Source organism: Patiria miniata, unplaced genomic scaffold, assembly GCF_015706575.1.
Source record: "Patiria miniata isolate m_02_andy unplaced genomic scaffold, ASM1570657v1 HiC_scaffold_28, whole genome shotgun sequence".
In the NCBI taxonomy this organism is placed as follows: Eukaryota; Metazoa; Echinodermata; class Asteroidea; order Valvatida; family Asterinidae; genus Patiria; species Patiria miniata.
In genome coordinates this window covers 3,371,753-3,390,665 of record NW_024037067.1, presented here as the reverse complement: position 1 = coordinate 3,390,665, position 18,913 = coordinate 3,371,753, and the positions used below count along the sequence as shown (strand labels likewise).

General features: G+C 41.8%; 2 protein-coding genes across 4 annotated transcripts; one reads left to right on the top strand and one right to left on the bottom strand.

The window, feature by feature from the left end:
• The first annotated feature begins 3,524 nt into the window (after nt 1-3,524).
• Nucleotides 3,525-6,481, top strand: LOC119735062 (monocarboxylate transporter 3-like). Its single transcript, XM_038208753.1, has 4 exons — nt 3,525-3,633; nt 3,975-4,118; nt 4,285-5,154; nt 6,010-6,481. Exons 1-4 carry the CDS (start codon nt 3,525-3,527, stop codon nt 6,126-6,128), a joined length of 1,242 nt encoding a protein of 413 aa, XP_038064681.1. The 3' UTR covers nt 6,129-6,481.
• Nucleotides 6,482-7,160: 679 nt separating this feature from the next.
• Nucleotides 7,161-17,984, bottom strand: LOC119735004 (solute carrier family 43 member 3-like). Of its 3 annotated transcripts, XM_038208680.1 has the most exons (10): nt 17,937-17,984; nt 14,573-14,823; nt 13,918-14,038; nt 13,055-13,147; nt 10,334-10,640; nt 9,919-10,185; nt 9,415-9,540; nt 8,945-9,140; nt 8,385-8,508; nt 7,161-7,747 (listed from the first exon to the last, which is right to left on the bottom strand). In XM_038208680.1, exons 2-10 carry the CDS (start codon nt 14,602-14,604, stop codon nt 7,592-7,594), a joined length of 1,422 nt encoding a protein of 473 aa, XP_038064608.1. In that variant the 5' UTR covers nt 14,605-14,823; nt 17,937-17,984; the 3' UTR covers nt 7,161-7,591. The 3 variants fall into 3 exon arrangements, with proteins under 3 accessions (XP_038064608.1, XP_038064606.1, XP_038064607.1); XM_038208678.1 differs by lacking the exon at nt 17,937-17,984 and having other exon boundaries at nt 14,573-15,000; XM_038208679.1 differs by lacking the exons at nt 8,385-8,508; nt 17,937-17,984 and having other exon boundaries at nt 7,590-7,747; nt 14,573-15,001.
• Between the last annotated feature and the right edge of the window lie 929 nt (nt 17,985-18,913).

Here is an 18,913-nt window from a genome sequence, read left to right as displayed (position 1 = left end):
AGACCACAGAGGGCGCTGTAGCCAGGCCCGTAGCCATAGGTGATGTGTCCGAAAACGAACTTAATTTGACTTTTTATAAGTTATTATTGATAGCACTAACAGGCTTTCATGCTGTGCAAAGAATCTGAACATGTCTTAAAATATGACATGTAAAAAATGGGTACGAAAATAGTGTTTAAATGCTAAGCACCACTTTTACACTACAGTGTGCTTTATATTGTAAAGTTGCCATCACATGCACAGTGCAATGCCTCAGGTTTACTACTCACGGGTACAGTACATACACTCGTCGTAATAATAACATGTCTTTACAAGTCATGCCAATATTTGCATATTAATGTTGCAATTATGATGGAGAAGCCACAGATCCCTTGCAATAACTTGTATACACTCCATAGCCAAGCCCCAAACTAGTTCCATAAAATTACAACCAGCTGAAAGCACGTTGTAATAGTTGGCCGTGACCTCCGTGGATCAATGCAGGATTCTTTAAAGGGGCTTGCGGCCGCTGCCGAAGTAAATATGAGCGTGATGGGCTGTTAATTAATAACCGTCTGATATTTTATACACAAACCCCCAGTGTAGGGTCGTTTTGCATAGAAACTTTTACGACAATGTGAATGAGTGAAGAAAATTATGATAGTGGCTCAGTGCACGGTAAGCTAATAGCCCCATGTCTGACCCCCTAATAGCCATTTATGATGGCCGACTGCAGCGCAGCCGATCCTTTGCACATTGATACCACACATTCAACAGTCTGCATTCAACAGCTGCAAACCGTGACACTATATGTCCATTAACTGAATGGGTCCTGAGTTATTATTCATACCAGTTATTCAAAACGGAAAAAAATAACAAACCATAACTAGAGGTTGTAGGAACAACCACACGGTGTTGGGCCATGGATTACCGCAAACTTTGCCACACACATCAACTCAAAATATGCATGTTTAAATCCATGTTTGACTTTTCAACATGCCGTCAGAAGGCGCTCTAACATTTGATGACGTCACCTGTAAATTTTTTGTACAGTACTGCCTAGGCAGACACTCGAATCGTTGAAAGCAAGTTCGCATCTTCTGCCAATTTCAATTAATAAGGCACTTCCGGTTTTGACCGGATGGAAGGGTCACGTGATTTTGCACTTCAAACCAAAAATGAAGACCCTGCAATATTTTATCGATTGCCATAAAAAACAAAATCAAATCTGTAGCAGTTGATTTTATATTGATTTTCAAAGATTAAATATGGAAATATTTATTTGCTAGTAATATGACACTTGATGACGTCATTGTGACGTCATCGCCAGAAACCTCCAGAGCTATATTTACTCTGCTATACATAGCCACATCTTGATTATATCTGTCACGGTTGATTTTTTAGCAATTGTTTAAGGTTTAAATGTCTTTTTTTTTATAACTTCCGGTCTGATGACGTCATCCAAAAACCAGGGAGTTGATCCTTGGCTATATTTTCACAATTCCACCGTTTTTTAAGCCAAACGGTCTCCGTTTTCAAAAGAAACTGTGGGGTCACTTTTTATGCTAATCAGCTCGCGTAGAAATTCTCACTTGAATTAGTTCACTGCATCCTGAGGGACGTCCTTCCGTATACACCACGTACCGTCGCTTTGCTCACGAAGTGACAAAAACCTCGAAAATCGATAATTATTCGATTTTGAGTTTTACTAGCCATTTTATTATAGTTGTCTCAAGGAACAATTTGACCAAAGTTCAAGGCAAAATATTGTTTACTTTCTTAATTATTGTAAACAAACAATTGACAAAGAGCCTGAAATCGGTGATTTTAATTTTCACCAAGTGTAAAAATGTGTAAAATGTTCACACGAAGTGGCAAAAAGTCACTTCGTGAGCAGGGCCAGAAATTATACAATGTTCTACACGCGGAAGGATGGGAGCATACACGCGCACACGAACGATGTTGAAAAAGAACAGACGCGCGCGCGCTCAACTGTCGTGACGCGCAAAAGTAACAAGTTTGTTGCGTCGAAAAAATCCCACGAAGTGACAAAAACTGTGTACAAAGTAATTGGCAAAATATGGGACCCAAAGTTTAGATGTTTTCACGAAGTGCAAAAAAGTTTTATTAATGAATTACAGTTTAATTACGAACTATTTTTAACAAACAACTATGAATTAACAAAGAGCAAATCATATCCTATCGGACAATGCAAAAATTTCCGAATTCTGTTACTGCAAAGTGGTCGAAAATGTCTTTTGAAAAAATAAATAACTTCAAATGCGATTATCTCAGAATGAACTTTCATTTGTCGAATTTTTAGGTTTTTGTCACTTCGTGAGCAAAGCGGTGCAAGATGTATTACATCTAGCAAGCACGGCAGTCTTTGTGTAACTTTTTTTGGAGTTTCAACGATCCGTTCACATATATTTTGTCACGAACGTGTACATAAAGCAACCTTGGCACTTTATCGCATTGCTGCACAATGACGACAATCGAACATATGGCCAGGTTCGCGCAAGGACTATAGTTGACCAATGGTTAACTAACGTTTGCCCGAACTCTGTCTAGTCGACGGTGGTTGACTACGCTAGTCGACTATTTGGAACCAGCCTACTGGGGTTGGTTGCTTCGCTGGTAACCAATAGCCGCGCGCATTCATAACGCTAGCAGAAAGCCAGGATCCAGAAGTTTTGCGATGACAATTTGACCAGCGTTTGACTAGCCTTGTTCAATGCGGTCTCTCGGCTTTTTGTCGAAGGGAGATAATCGGGCCCTGCACCCACAATCAACGCGGCTACGTGCGTGTACGACCCTTGTCCGTACGAACGGCTAACACAACCAGCAAGCACACACACGTGAGTACGGACTGTACGCATGGTGTAATATTAAAGGCAGTAAATGTAGGCCTACTGTGTTCTGCGTGTGGGTGTACGTACGTACGTGTGGGGGATATACGCGCCGCGTTGGGTTACGCGGACTAGCTCATGCATGTACTGTGTGTGCATGGCTGTTGTACGAGTACGTGTGTGTACGTGCGTACGTGCAAGCATAGCCTCGCTGTATGGTACAAGTTACTTTCTCACTAGCAGCGTACGGGCATCGATATGTGCACGCAATTATGCCTTGCCAAGTTGATTAGGGATTTTCTTATCGGTGATTTTTTTTTATCGGCGAATCGATAAGCCCAACGCCTTGGTCAAGGCTAGCGTTTGACTAGAGACGTTCGCACGTTGCTATCAGTGCGCAGGCGTAAGGTACGTCACAAATCAACCACTAGTCGACTAATGGTCCTTGCCCGAACTTGGCCTAAGTGCATGGTCGGCTGCGGTCTTTATTGGCTCATCTTACATTGGAAATTTTGTTGTACAGTGTCTGTTGACGCTGATCAAGTTTCAAAGTTGGTTGATCGTTATGTGTGGATTGGTGTAATAGTGTAAATACAAATGGCGAAGTGTTGGTTTGACCACTGGGAAAAGAACCGGTACGTCGGTTTACTGGCAATCCTATGTGCCTGGACAAGTGGTTTTGTTTGGAACGCTGCAATGAAGGGTCTAGCTGTGCTGTTACCAACCCTACAGGGCCAGGCGGATACGTATACCTGGGTTATCGGCTGGATGATTGTCATCATGGAAGTTACTGCTGATCTTACAGGTATAATATGTCTCAGTGTTTTTTTTTATATTGTACAAATACGGTTTTCCTTCCCTTTTTTATTTCGTTTATCATTTACTATGTTGATTTTTTTCAACGTGCATTGTGGTTTTCTTTTTACGTTTGTGCGTATGTGAACAACAGGCAGAAATTGATGTGGCAGGTTTTGATGAAGGAAATAAAGTAGAAGTAGAATAAAAATCTGCTTGGCATAGATTTCTGGCAGTTTTCTAAAAGGAACATTTCACTAAAAATTCCAGCAAAAATGATCGTCAAAATCTTAATCTAGTCCATAAATACTCACCGTAAATACATTTTTTTTTTAATGTTGTAATTTACAGGTCCAATTGCATCTCCTCTTGAAAGACGCTTTGGCATCCGGGCATGTATCATGGTGAGTGGGGTCATGATCACAGTGGCTTTCATCGTCAGTGCCGCGTCGTCTTCAGTTCTGGTTATGGCTGTTGTGCTGGCAGCGTTGGCAGGTTAGTGTCTTAGCTCTGGACCCTCTTGGAAACCCTGACCGCCTCACTGAGAACTAATTTTGAATTATGAAAAACCTTATTGATTTGAGCAAGGTTATAGTAGGCTTTAGTTGCAAACAACCCTAGGCCTATGTGTAGTGTTTCCGTATCTTTTTGTTTCTTTCAGGACCTGGAATCGGACTGTCGCATGTTTTATCAAGAGAGCTAATTGGCCGTTGTTTCCAATCAGGGGGTACCTCTACAGCTTTCTCTATCTCCCAGACCGGGACCCCTGCTGCTTACATTGCAATTCCATGGCTGTCACAGTTGTTCTTGGATACCTACGGCTATCGAGGCACATTGCTACTCCTGGGTGCCATCTTCTTTCATTTGACAGCATGCGGTGCCCTGTTACGTTTCCCCTCTGACAACGATGCGACAGTCACAAAGGAGGGTAGAGACTATATTTCCTTAGTGAGTGGTGCTGAGGAAGGAACTCAAAGCAGTACGGACTCGAACGCGTCTAGACGAAGCAGTGACCAAGAAAATCGAGCTAAGACATCAGCTTTACGATCCTTTTGGCAAAATTTGCACACCGAGCTCTTCTACGATGTGACATACTGGCTTTTGGCGATCATTTACATCATAATTCAGTTTGTATATACTGCCTGGTTGGTATATTATGTTCCTCACACTCAGGCCAAGGGGTTTTCGCTGAGTGATGTCACTATCTTTACCGCCATCTCCGGGCTGACGAGGATACTCACAGGTCTCAGTCTCGGACCTCTGTTGGATAAGATCAAGATTATTGGCAATAAAGGCTTCATGGGAATCACTTTGATATTACTAGCTCTGTATTACCTCATCGACCCGTGGCTGACGTCCTTCTGGTCGACAGCTGTCAATCAAGGCGTGTATGGATTTGCCATTGGTTTGGCATGGCTGCTGGCAGATGTCTTGTTATGTGAAGCCATCGCTGTGGATCGGTTGGGTAGCGCCTTTGGTTGGATCTCAATGAAGTCTGGCATTCTGCGTTTTTCGCTGCTGTATCTGCCAGGTGAGTTCCGTTGTGATCTTTTCCGTTATTTGAAAGTTTAACTCTTTGTAACTTACTTTAAAATTGTTTTGGTCCCTGATCAAATTTGATAACATAATTTACATAGTCATCATTTACACAGTCATCATCGTGGGGTGCTGTGGTCCAGTGGTTTAACGGTGTTTGACTCGTGTGCCGTGGTACATTGGCTTCGAATCCTGACCGTGGGAACATGGTGCTTGTGCTCTTGAGCAAGGCACTTTAATATTATTGCTTCGTCCTTCGGATGGGACGTGGGTCCCGTGTGTTGTGTAATGCACGTTAAAGAACACAGTAACACTTATTGCTAAGAGAAGGGGTTTGCCCCGGTGTTTCTGGCAGTGGCTGTAATATGCGCCGCAGCACCTTGTAAACTTATAAGGTGCTACATAATGGGTCTCATATTTCTCATAAACTTCGTTTTACCTGTCTTTAATAATAGACATAATTCCAGCGCCTTGAGGACCTAATTGTTGGTAGATACGTGCGCTATATAAGACTCCGTTATTATTATTATTATTATCATTTGTATAGGGCCTACACTCTTAAAAATCGGTCGAATCAGATCCGACTTTTCACTAAAACAACACTTTTTGGGGTCAAAGTAATAGTTTTGCCAAGATTTTCTGGTCAGAATGACCCGAAAATATCTTTACTTTAGTGGGTAGTATTTCTGAAAACTTGGCCCCTCAGTCTTTTCGTTGGTAAAACGATATAGAGCTGGCACTTTCGTCTCTCGAAAAAAAAAAATGTCACCATGGGGAAAGCTGCCCCTGGCGCCCCCATACGTCATATTAGTATTCAAATTGATTTGTTTCAATTTTTTCCATGATGCAGGTTTGATCTACGACCTAACAAGGAGCTACACCTTGACTTTCATGCTATTGGGAGGCGCTCACCTCATTGGTTTCGCTGTTTTGCTTCTTCTTGTTTGGTTGCAACGAAGAAAACAATAAACCAAGTCGTGTCGAGAAATGTTCTGATGAGGGCAGAAACATACCAGGCATGCAGCTTGAACTGTCTGTTTATAATTTTGCAAAGCGCACATTGCTGGCCAGCGAATCGCATTTTAAATTTAGTTCAAGAGAGTTGGAAGACTCATTTAAACTCAGTTAAGTACGTTTAAAACTCTCCTGTATTCATTTTACACGTCGAAAGCACATTGCACTATTTAGGGGAGTCAGGTTGGCGTAGCGGTACTTTCCTTGCCTTCCATCGATGTGATACAAGCTATGCTTTTAAGGTTTTGCCACCTCTAGTGGCCTTTAGGCCTATACATGTATTTTGTTTCAATACTAATATCATTTTTTTCATTTCTGTCATGAAGAGCAAATAATTGTGATTTGATTTGCTTTGACCCGGGTTCGAATCCCGCCTGGGCCAATATGTGGATTGTGTTTTCAGTCCCTACTTGATTCCGTGGGTTTTCCCCAGCATATTCTTCTGGGATTTTTCTCCCACCTCTAAAACTGTAACTTCTTCTCGTTGTCTTCTCTCCACAGGTTTCTTCAGGCTTGCGAGCTATAATGCCCAGGGCGCTTTTGAAGAATCCTTGGTTTCATTACCATAAATTAATAATAATAATACCAATAAATTTGTAATGTAGCACAGTAGTGTATACGGGATTCGAGATTGTATAAGTTAGTAAAATGTCCACAATTTTGTGTAGTTTGTTTTATTATCACAGCATTGATAATGAATAATCTAACAAGACAATGAATTATGAGCAAGACCCACAAGAAGTTGGTCTAAAACCGTGCCCTGGGAAACTTTTACATGTATAAAGAACTTGGTGATTGCGACAAATCCTTCTTTATTCTTAATAGCTTGTTTCTTTGATCATCTTTTGGTATTACATGTATCTATGAACAAAGACATTGTATGAAAAGAATAACGTTTATAAGGAAGATTAAAGGTTAAAGAAATAGGCCTAAATTATTATCTTATATATTTACAAAAACAAAGTTTTCTTGTGTTAAAACAATATGTAAACGAATACCAAGGTGCATATATTCCTTTTTATTTTCTCTGAAAGCTCTACATTATACACTGTTAAACACTCGTACTGAATTTCTATTAACAGTATATTTCTTCCGTCAATCGGCATTATATTCTATGGTTTGTTTCTCTGTAGCCTTTGTACTATTTCTTTCTTTTAATAGTGTATATTATTGTGTTTGTTGACTAGTTTGTTCAACTTTACAGTAATGATAATTTTAGTTATAGTTTGTCACTCGAAGTAGAATGAAATGGGTGTGTCCTGCATTGCCCGGGACCTGAGAACTTGGTGTTCAACCCCAAAAAGTTAAATTGTGTTAAAGAATATGCAATACATAATGTTCACAAAATGATACAAATATTGTATATGCAATTAGAGGCAGCAGTAAAGCCTTGGCCAAATACAGTGACAAAAACTGTTCTAAAGCGGGTTGTCTGCTAACGTCCTTTGGCCCGTTCTGTGATTGGTTGTTTGATCCCCACATTGCCAAGCTTTTTCCTTTTTTCTTGCATGAAGGAAGACGTAGATGGAAAGAGAGTAGGTCAGAAGACTAGCAGACAGCAAACCAATCTTGACCTGAAAATCACCAAAACAAAAGCAATAAAACAATAAGAATCACAAACAACCTGTCCTTTCAAAAGGCGGCAAACTTGTTTTAAATTAAAGTACGACGCTTCGTAGCGTGCGTTTAGGCATACTAATAGCCGGTTGAATGCAATGCTTTCACGCTGTATTATTGCTACGTTGGGGGATCGTTTACACTGTGGCTAAATTCCTAGTCGATAGCGCAATGCAACATCTTATATAGATTGTATTCATCAGCCATTGGGACGTGTATTTTGATATATTAATTAATAAACACTACCGGGCGCTGTGCGTATCCATGTGGAACAAAAGCACACATCTCCCAGATGGCCGCAGTACAACTATACCTTAACTACCGCTTCCGACATCCATCAGAAAAGGGCATATTGAAATGCGTTTGCTTTTGACGTAATGTGATTAAATTTAAAAAAAATTAAGAATTACAAAAGTCAATTGTTTGAGTTTTATATTTCAGGTCTTTCCAGTCAGTGAGCAGTTTGTGGCAGTTTTTATTTCCGCCACCTTGCCATGAACGGAACCCAGCGAAACAGACCTCCCCCCACCAATCCAATCGTTTTACTGTGTGAACTTGACTGTTTCACTTGGGAAATGGGAACTAACTTATTACCCAGAAGTCATTGTCGTTCAAGAGTCTCTGTGTGATGATGAAGAGCGGATACTGCAGAAGGCTGAAAACTGCCGACAGCAAGATCAGCAGACCGTAGAGTGTGCCAAAATACTCCATGGGAAAACTAGACACAATCAGAAAGTAATTAACGAGAAAAAAAAAGTGATTGCACAATGAACTCGGTAGGGAAAACCCCCTCTACGACCAAACCAAAAATAGAGTTGAAGGACACTGGAATGCCATTGTCGCCGTGTACTCACGCGCGCTCTTCTGCGAAGACGCTACGGGTTATGTCCACATTCAGGTAAAAATCGGTCGTGCGTACTTTGTTTCAAAAGCGCGCCAACCATGTACAAGTGCGCAAACGTAAACGCGCCGTGTCCTTTACTGCTTTCATGAGGAGGCAGCACAGCGCCACCTACTGTCCCTGAATGGAGTCGAAAGCTTACTACAGACTGTTTAATGACCATCGTAAAAATACTGTAGAACTGATTGAACGATGGGCTAACAATAAACAAGCTAACACAAACTGCGTCGATAGTTTAAAACAAAAATCTTACAACAGTGAAGTTCCTGAGGCTGTCAGGCTGTACACAAACGATCTGCTCATTACAGAAAGCACGAAGGTGGCATACTGGGCCTCCAGTATGGGTAATATACCACACACGCCGAAGATAAGACAAATGGTGGTACAGGTGGCGTAGGCCAGGGCGGCGTCCTTCTGATCGCTGTATGGGCCACGCCCTTCGAGTCTCTCTATGGAGAACAAAAAGTCACGTGTAACATTTGAGCGCCAATTGGAATGCTGACAAAGAAAAGGCAAGGCTACCGGGCCTAAGTCACAGGCAGAGCGAAAGAATGTCTGCTTCCAAAGATAACTTGGTTTGGCGTCAGGGTACCAAACCGGTTTCAGGCTCAAGCCCAAAGCCGAGACCGGATCGACGCCAAGGTTTGATAAACGCTATTTGGATGCCAACGTTCACTTTTCGGAAAACTTGACACGTGACCCCTCTGGACCAATGAAGCTTACCTTCTTCCTTGTCTTTATTTAAGCAGCGGTGTCTGCGTTTATTCCTGCTGACAATCAGCCCACTAAATGGAGCACACAGGATTCCTCCTAGCTGAATGAAGGCAAGTGCGTTGGTGTAGGAACTCACTGAAACCCAGGAGGGAAAAACATTCAATATGTTTAGTAAAACTAAAAATAACCAATCATCATCCAAAATTAGTATTAGTTTGGTTCGTTTGGAATAATGTTCACCATTTTCTCCGACTTTATGTATTACGTTTTGGTGTCATGACACAATACGGATGGGACTAGACACCATCTTACACTAGGACTGGAGGCGCTTTTCATGATGGCCATTCTGTATTTTGTCGGCCAACAAAAATATGACGCACTTGGTGGTTGTTGCACCCCGGTCCGTACCGTCACCTCCTCTAGCGACGCTTGTGCGCACCGCGGCGACCACACCGGATGAACTCGAAGATGATTTATGTGTTTGTAGGCCATGCGAATTGGGACTTGACTTACCGAGCTGTTCGTCATTGTCAGCAAGTTTGGTCAGCACCGGGTTCAGCGTACTGACAAAAAACAATACGTCCAGTTGCAGAATGGAAAACCACAAGTAGAAAAGGCCGAAGAGGGGCGACATGACGCACGCCCTCAACGATGGGAAATCCTTCGACAGTGGGTTGCTAGGCGACGCGAGAGTAGAGTCGCCATCTTGGTCAGCGGACTCACCGCTGACTCCATTCGGTAATCCATTGCCACACGCACCATTGTAGTATTCTGAGACTTCTTTAAATGAAACGGAAATTGATTACATTATTAGTCAATGAGCAAACTGCGAAAATGAGCTACATTGTTCAAAACCTGAAAAGCCTTTTTGTCCCATTATCTTTTTTGGTACAAAATACATATATAAATAAAACTGTTTTATACCAACCATTATTCTCAACTTTCTTGGCTTCTCTGGGGTCAGGTTCTTCAAGTGCTTCATCGTCCTCACTTTTAGGGTGATATTTTCCCTCTGTGTCCTTGATGGCGTTGCTGTACGCGTGCAGCGTCTCATCCTCATGAATATTCAACGTTTTTCCCGACCGCTGATTGGTGTAGTAATCCGGTGGGAGTGGCCATGGAATGTGCCCCTTCTTCGGCAGCAAGACGAATGTGTTCAGAGTGAAGACAAACGTGCTGCCCGCCAGAATGAAGAAAGAGGTTTGAACTTGGAAGCCGAAATTTTCGTAGAGGACCTGCGGAATTCAGGATAGGAGAAGGGAAATGAAATTAAAGATTGTTACTTCGGTAACCACCATACGTACCGAGGTGGTTCAACGCGCATTTCCGCCGGTTGTAACTTTCTATGACACGGTCGAAAATGTGTCGTACAACCTACGCGCAAAATATTGTGGGGTACCCAGCCTGTTTTCAAACTTCTCGTTGAGACAAAGTCCTAATTGAGAACATAGACTATAGTCTCGGTCAAAGGAAGACACAAGTTCAAGCATTTCCCTTGCCTGATGCACGGCGGTTCATATCCGCCGAAAGAGGGCGCTTTGGTAGCGCCCTTTACTGGCGGCTTTGAATTTTACAGGGTGCATTGGGGAAATAAAAATCCCGTCTTGAACTAAGACTATAATTTGATTTATTATAAGCCCACGTATGACACTGCGCTTTTGTAGTTGCTGAGGCTGTTTAGAATCGTGTTGCATGCATGATGAGTTCCATGATCCAACGGCCGAATTCAGACACAATATGAAATTTATCAAGTTGTCAAGTTGACGACCCGTCCTCGCCCTTGTACAGTGTGTATGGAATCACTCCAAATTCATACTCGCGCTCTGTTGCCAAAATATCAATGTGTGTTATCATGACTGACAGGTTTGTAAAGGTGTTAAGCAAACACACCCAACGGGTGCGATCAAGTGAAGCGTGAGTGTAGGTACGTGCAGAACACTAGTTATGCTGGCTGGTAAACAAGGACGCAAAAGGTGTCGCCAGCACGTCAAGTACATCATTTTAATACAGTAACAACCAATGTCTTTATTCTAGAACCACTTATATTTTGTACATGGAATCGCAATTCATATTTGCCTAGGGTCACTCCCACAACAGAACGTTTATGTGTCATGTTTGTAGAAGGGGCTGGCAATGAACTTTGGATGCCTTTTAGTTTTACTGTCTCAGCTAAGCTTCAGCTCGTACCTGACGCCGCATCTAAAGGCGCATTTGTGGAGCAAACGCAAAGGATTGGGGGTAATTGCGCAAAGACCAATACACGTGCATATGGTGCGCATGCGTATGTTGAACTAGAGCCCAGTTTTGATTAAAATATATCTAATAAGGGTCCAAAAGAAAACAGAGGTCATATAACGTGGGAGAAGGCAGTGAGTAACAAGCAAAGTGCTGCCTTTGGGCAGTCCGGGAGTGCGGATTGAGAGTTGACTAATGCCTTACTCAAATCTTGCCCAACTTTTTAGGTTAACAGTGTTAAATTCCGGAGAATGTGGGTCCATTCCGCCGCCAGTGCAGTTTATCCATAATAAGGCTTACGTTTGATACTGCACGTAAATTCTTTTTGGTTTTTACGACGAGCGATCAAGTTACAACTTGCAATTTCACTAACAATTGGTAATTGTATTACACCCAAGGAGATGCCCTTGTTGCCAAGAGAATGTACAATAAAGTTCGTTCGTTTTTGAAGAAAAAGCTTATTTGGTGTGCTGGACAATCGGGGTTTTTTTTTACACTGGAGGCTATCGTTTTGATTTTCTGAGGTCATGTGTATGTGTCATCTGACTGTGTGTTATTGACCTATTCAATTTTACCATTCAGACAATCTTTAAAACAGCACTTCAGAAACTGATAAAGTTCCATTATATAGGCCTACACTTCAAAAACAGGTTGATGGCAAACAAATAGTAAAAAGGCAAAGGTCCATTTACTGACACTGGAAATATGGTCATTGGTAAAACAGACGGAAATCGATAGAATTCGTTCAGTGAAATCAAGTTTTGGTGTGGTGGTTAAAACCATAGCTTTTTTTCAATCACGGAACTAACGATCGGTACAGAATTTGAAGAAGATTCCCACAGCTAAACCAAAGGTTTCCTGCCGCGTAACTTTCTACTTTAACACTTCGAATTAATACACTTGTTTTTCTGTCTTCCTACACGAGAGTATGATATTGTTCACCGCTTTTCTGTTCACCCCTGAATTTCTTCAGAAAGATTGCCCCGTCATGCGGTGATATATTATGGGATACTCGATGTGTATCAGACTCCCGGAGGAAATCAAACAAGTGCACAGACATAAACGTGTGCAAACATCGTTATGCCCATTCTTTTGTCATTGAGCCGCGCAAAAAGCGGGTTGATAATTTATCAAGTGGCATTGAGCTTACTGTTTGCTGAGTCGTTTGCCAAATCGTATTTCAAGTTCTGCAACTGATACCGATTGTAATAATTTATCATGTCTTATCGTAAATTGTTTTAACAAAAATAAGTTTCCGCTTTAATGTTTTGTATAATTTTGCTGTTGTTTAACTTTCTTGTGAGCATCATTAGTCAAATAAATCAGGGGAGTTTGACAAATGTTATTGTTGAAAATGGGGTTAACTACAAAGTACAATAATGACAAGTCATAAGAAAGAAATACATCAGGTTACCTTCACAACCAGAAACACCCAGGCGGATGAGTCGAAACAGCCGCAGAATATGGTCATTACTATCCATTTATTTCGTCCAAATAGATTTGAAATCTGCGGAACAAAAATATATAATATCACACATAAGTTTGTATATTTCACATTGACATTTATGGATGGAAGCTGACATGTGAATAAACCAATAATATCAAACTGTTGGACTGAGGTGCAACAATGCTTAGTAAAAAAAAATATGGAACTCTTCAAAACTCTAAGTTGTATTCATAATGTCCATGTTACAATCGATTTTAAATGACAACACAAGGTAAGAGTTTATCAAAGCTACCTTGACATGCCTAATAACTCAGTGTCAAAGATCTGGTCAGGGTTTCGACAACAACAAAGCACTTAAACACACAATAATAAGAGTTGTTCGGCTTATTAAAGTTGCATGTTATCTTTTAATATGTGGTTTGACTTTGTTTTTGGAGTGAGGAACTCAGTCACTGGGGGATCATGTTGGCGTATATAGCGTTTCTTTCCTCGCCTTTCACCGCCGTCACCCGGGTTCGAATCCCGGCCTGGGTTTTCAGTCCATGCCTGATTCTATGCATGGATTTGCCCTAGAATATCATTTTGGGAAATTGGGGTTTTCCTCCCACCATCAAAACCGCAATATCCTTCCACGTCTTGTACCAAGTCCCATCCCGTTCTGGCGCTGGCGCTGTTAGATGTTGTCGAAATAAAATAAGAAATACAAGTTGGCACAGTGGCACTTAGCTCGCATTTAACCTTTATGACCCGCGTTATAATCCAATCCATGGACTTCCAGTGAGGCGAGCCCGAGGTTGCAGGTTCAAATCCCGCCCTAAAAGAAAACTCACCTGTAGGTTTACCACGAGAAGTTGGACACCACCGGCTGATACACATACGGCTGCAGGGAAGACTAGTAAAGGATTACTGGAGCTCAGCGCGAACATCAGGCTCCCAGCCAACATCAGAACGCTAAATAAAATACCAAACAACACATGTAATTTGGAAGATTTGTTGTTGAAGAAAACTTAACCACTGGGATTTACCACCAATGTAATCAACTCTTTGATCGCTCAGAGCACGGATCCTCTATAGAGCCTTCAAATATCAAGACTGTACTGATTTTATGATCGGTACAGATGAAGCCTATAACGACAATTCAAATTATACATCTTTCGGCAATGTGTATATTGAATTGCATGGAGGATTCCTTCCTCCATGATTGAACCACTAGTTCAGTGCAAAGAACAAGATCATCAACATTCTCAAATAGAGTACATGTATACTCCCTTCATTCTCCCTGATATAGGCCTACATCTCAAAACATATTAGAAAAAAGTTAGGCCTTACTTTGTTTTGTCATTTGATAAACTGATAAAGGAAAATCTAAGACAAAACAGTAAAACGAGAAAACTGAATAGATCTTTGCCACTGATAATGTTCATGTACGACCTCTCGTGATATATAATGAAAGTAGAATGTAATTTTCCAACTTGTGCTACTCACCTTATTATTATTCTCATGAAAAGAGTTCCCATTTTGTCGAATAGCAGTCCGAGTGGCAGCGAGGCACCGGAAACGCAGAAGTTAGCTACCGTGAAAACGAGTTGAAGCTCGGCGTCCTGATCGGCACAGCCCGCTAGTCCCGGCACGGTGGTCGGTTGGCTCGCGTTGGCCGTGGAACCGCTTGACGGTACGGTACTGCGAGGGTCAGCTGTGGTTCCCTCGGTCCAGCATTTATCCGCGAAGTAGCCTTCCTGTTTCAGGACAAAAACCAGTGAGGCCCATCCGAAGATCCACCCACCAAAGCACAGACACTCTAGCGACCCAAGAACTAGGAGACTGACTTTATGCACCTTACGAGTTAACATCTTTGAAAACCAGTGGTCTGTCACATAACACGACTGCGATACAATTGCCAGTGTAGGTAAAACTGTGTCTTTTTATCGACAACCTGAATCAGTGTTTATTCGAGGACTTAGTGGCAACTCACTGGCCTTCGGACTTGCCACAAGTTAGACAGAAAAGAGCGGCTTCTGTACGGTTGTAAGGTTCAAGTTAAATATTAATGGACTTGATACACTGAACATAATTATCATTATTGCGCATGATGTGGAGCACGTCAGCGAGACAAACCTGACAACACCTTTCTGAAAATGGACTTACCCAAAACTAACGATTTTAACCAGACCACTGCACTTGAACCGTGACGGGGACGGATGCGAATTAACGTGCAAAACTTAATGTTTTTTGGTGTGTGTGCGCTAGTGCGTGCGAGAGGATTCGTATTATAGAGAACAGCATTTGGTATTAATTCTGCATCAGTGATAATGATAATAGAGCATAAAAGTATAAGGTCACGCAGCGAGCTTCTAAAACCCTCGCGCGGCCGGCCCGCCTATGGGCATTTTACACAGGTTGCCCTTTCTCTTGCTTTATTTTTTGACAGAACTTAAGGATTTCTAACAGTAATCACCCCTAGAAACATTCATGTTGTAATTTTACCTCGGTATTCATCACGAAAAATGATGAGAAGTTGGAGATGGATAAAAGCAAGAGAACGACGCTAAGATTTACCTACAGCACAGCCGATGGGTTCTAGATATCGTGCTGGCTTGAATACAGTCCTTATCAGCGGTCATTTCAGAATTTATTTTAATGCTAATGAGTCCTTCAAGTTTATTTCAAAAAAATCTATATCATAAAAGACAATCTTATAGTCTCCTTTTTAACTTTCAGTTTTCACCCGATAACCGCCCGAAAATTATTTTATAAACTTTCATATGCATACACCAAGTTCCAGTAGTACATAGTCCACATGTAATTTAGATTTTCGGAAGTGAGAGATCAGTAATTTTTGGCACGATATTTTTCTTTCACGTCGGCCGATTTTTCAGATTCCATAAATTGAGATGCTTTCACTTTTAATACAAAGGCCTTTTTTCCGAGGGTGATTTCTGTAAGAAATCAATGTACCAAAAATAATTGCAACTTTTCGAAATTTAGCGGGTCAATTTTACTGTTAAAGCTAGTTTCAGCGCGCCACCAGCAGGGATGAACTTTCAGGTGCTCTACGCGGTGGTTTGTTTGCCATGGTTCGCGTGCGTGCCTGAGTCTCTCCCTCCGACAGAAATTCGAGACCGCCTTGAACAAGGCTAGGCGCGCACTGAGCCATGAGTCATTTTAATGAAAAGTGTTCCCAACTATAGTGAAGTACATGTACTTGCATAGTCTTTTTTGTGTTCTACTGGGATTGAAGCAAAATATGCCCCACCCTCATACTTCCAGAAGCCCCACGTATGAATGGAGTATTCCAACGGTTGTATTCCACCATGCAAAGCCTCAAATCTTACTTATTCCAACGGTGTATGAAACTAATTATGACGTTGTAGGCCTATAGTTATCAAAGTTTGTGATGAATTGGTGCATTAGTGACACAACATGTGTATTATTATGTAAAAGCGGCGCCATCGAGATCGAGACGCAAGGCCAAAGGGGTCACCCTCTCCCGGAACACTAAACATGTTCCGCCATCCTAGCTGATTGATGGTGGTACAATAGATTATCCCCATGGCTCAAACATAAATCATTTTCACAAAAGGCGGTTTATGTATAATAGAATTTATTACACAGCAAGCCTGCAGCGTACGTGTCGTAGAAGCTTATAGTTTGCACTGTTAGAAAGGAACGGGAACCCAACATTAAATCAGTGATCATATTTCCGCTACCTACTGTATAGCGCATCCAGAATGCAGATTCATTGATCATTATCCATGCACAGTGGCGTCGCCAAGGGGGGGGGGGGGGGGGGGGGGGGGGGGGGGGCAGGGGGGGGCGGGGGGGGGCACGTGCCCCCCCTGGAAAACCTAGTGCCCCCCGAGTGCCCCCCCCCCTTAGACCCCTCCCCCAGGACGGCGATCCGTATCCACCTAAGTGCCCCCCCCCCCATCAAATGCTGGTGCCCCCCCCCGTGGCCCCCCCCCCAGACTGAAAAGTCTGGTGACGTCACTGTCCATGCATATAAATGATTGGTATAGGCGGGCCTAGATGTTTATATTTATGGTTTTTTTTACTCCGCGTAGGCCTACTAGCTCTAGCCTAGAGCTAGGTTGGAGGACTGGTGAACAGTATAGTGTTTAAATCCTTGTGTGTTCTCAATACATGGATAAATAAAGTTTCACATTTTTACCGATATTAATACATGTATAATAATAACAGTGGGTATTTAAAGCGCACATATCCACCATGACTGGTGTTCAAGGCGCTACATCATTATATCATCACCATAGTGCAGACTTTGCGCAATAAAGATGTAACCATGCATATTACTATGGATGTTTGAGCCGTGACTACGCCTAGTGGTGATCAAATTTGGTACTGATTTATTGGTGTTCACATATATAGCGCAAGCCTTAGTGAACACTTGTAGGGCATTGACAGGTCGAGTGTAACTGTAAAGGTTAGAGTCCGAAACCAGATTTCATATGAACCCAAATTTCATATAAGACATGAAAGTCAATGCAGCCTACGTCACTATTCAATACACAAGTAACCCTAAACATAATCAGTTTAGGCCGCTTATGCAAAAAAAAATAAATCCAAATTCACTTTGGCCTGAGTCCACTGGAACTGGAAGTTATTACTCGCAACTTTGTAAACTATAAACATTTACGACCTAGCAGTAAGGTCGTTTAACTTGTTAGAAATTCACCTTTAATTGGTGCATGCAACATTGAGAAAATTGTAACCATAAACAGTGTTATGGAAATTATGGCTAATCAACCTGCCTGTATCGTTAATGTGCGAGGCAACAAATAAGTCAGCGGCCACTGCATTAAAGAGGCCACGGAATCGAGAGAAGCTCACTTACCTTTGAAACGTCTCCTCACTCTGAGGGCATGTTTGATGTGCAACTGTTAGAGAAGAGTCGAAGACGTATGATCTTTGTCAGCTTAGACTTTTTAAAAGTTGTACGTTCGCGCCGCCGGTACTGTGCACAATATGCATACAGTCTGCGCACGCACGTATAGGGCCTACTTTTGCCGCGTATAGTCGTGTTCCCTAACGTGGCGCACTTCGAAGCTACCCGACTTTCCTCGTGTAGTGTTGCCAAACCTCTTTGTCGACAAACCTCAAATTCATGCAGTAAAATACTAGTACTTTTACCTTTGTATTGCTTGCTATTTAACCTCTGTGAACAATTTCGGTTTCATAAAATTTAATCCGAAATTCAAAAACGGTGGCGTCCGGAAATTGGGCACAAATTGGCGGAGTGTTCCCTAACGTGACGCACTTTAATAAATCTTGGAAAATTCCAAGTTAACATTTACGAATTTCTGTAAACTTGATAAATTCTGGTAAATAATTATTATCTCTACTTACATACCCAGCCAGATGTTTGTCAGAAAATTATTTTCTTCTTTTTCGGGGCATTTTCAAAGGGTTCACTTTGCACTTGAAAATTAAAATCACGCCAAATAAATTTTTCTTCTAACTTTGTTACGGGTAAATAAACTCGCGTTTTATGAACAGCAGTGTTTAGAACTCGATGAAATTCCCCTTTCTGTGAAATTTCAGTTAAAACGTTTGCTCTAGGTAGGCGTTACAGGCAAAAAATCAAAGTGCGCCACGTTGGGGGCCGCGCCATGTTAGGGTACATCAACAATATTCGTCTGTCCAAGATGGCGCCGGTAAATATGAAACAATTCCTGTTTCATTATTCAGAAAATTCATTAAAAAAAAAGCGAGCCCAAATATATAAAAGGTAGATAATTATATTTCGCAGGAAAAACCCAAACAATTTGATTAACAAAAAAATCACACCGTCTGAGGAAATTTACGACTGTG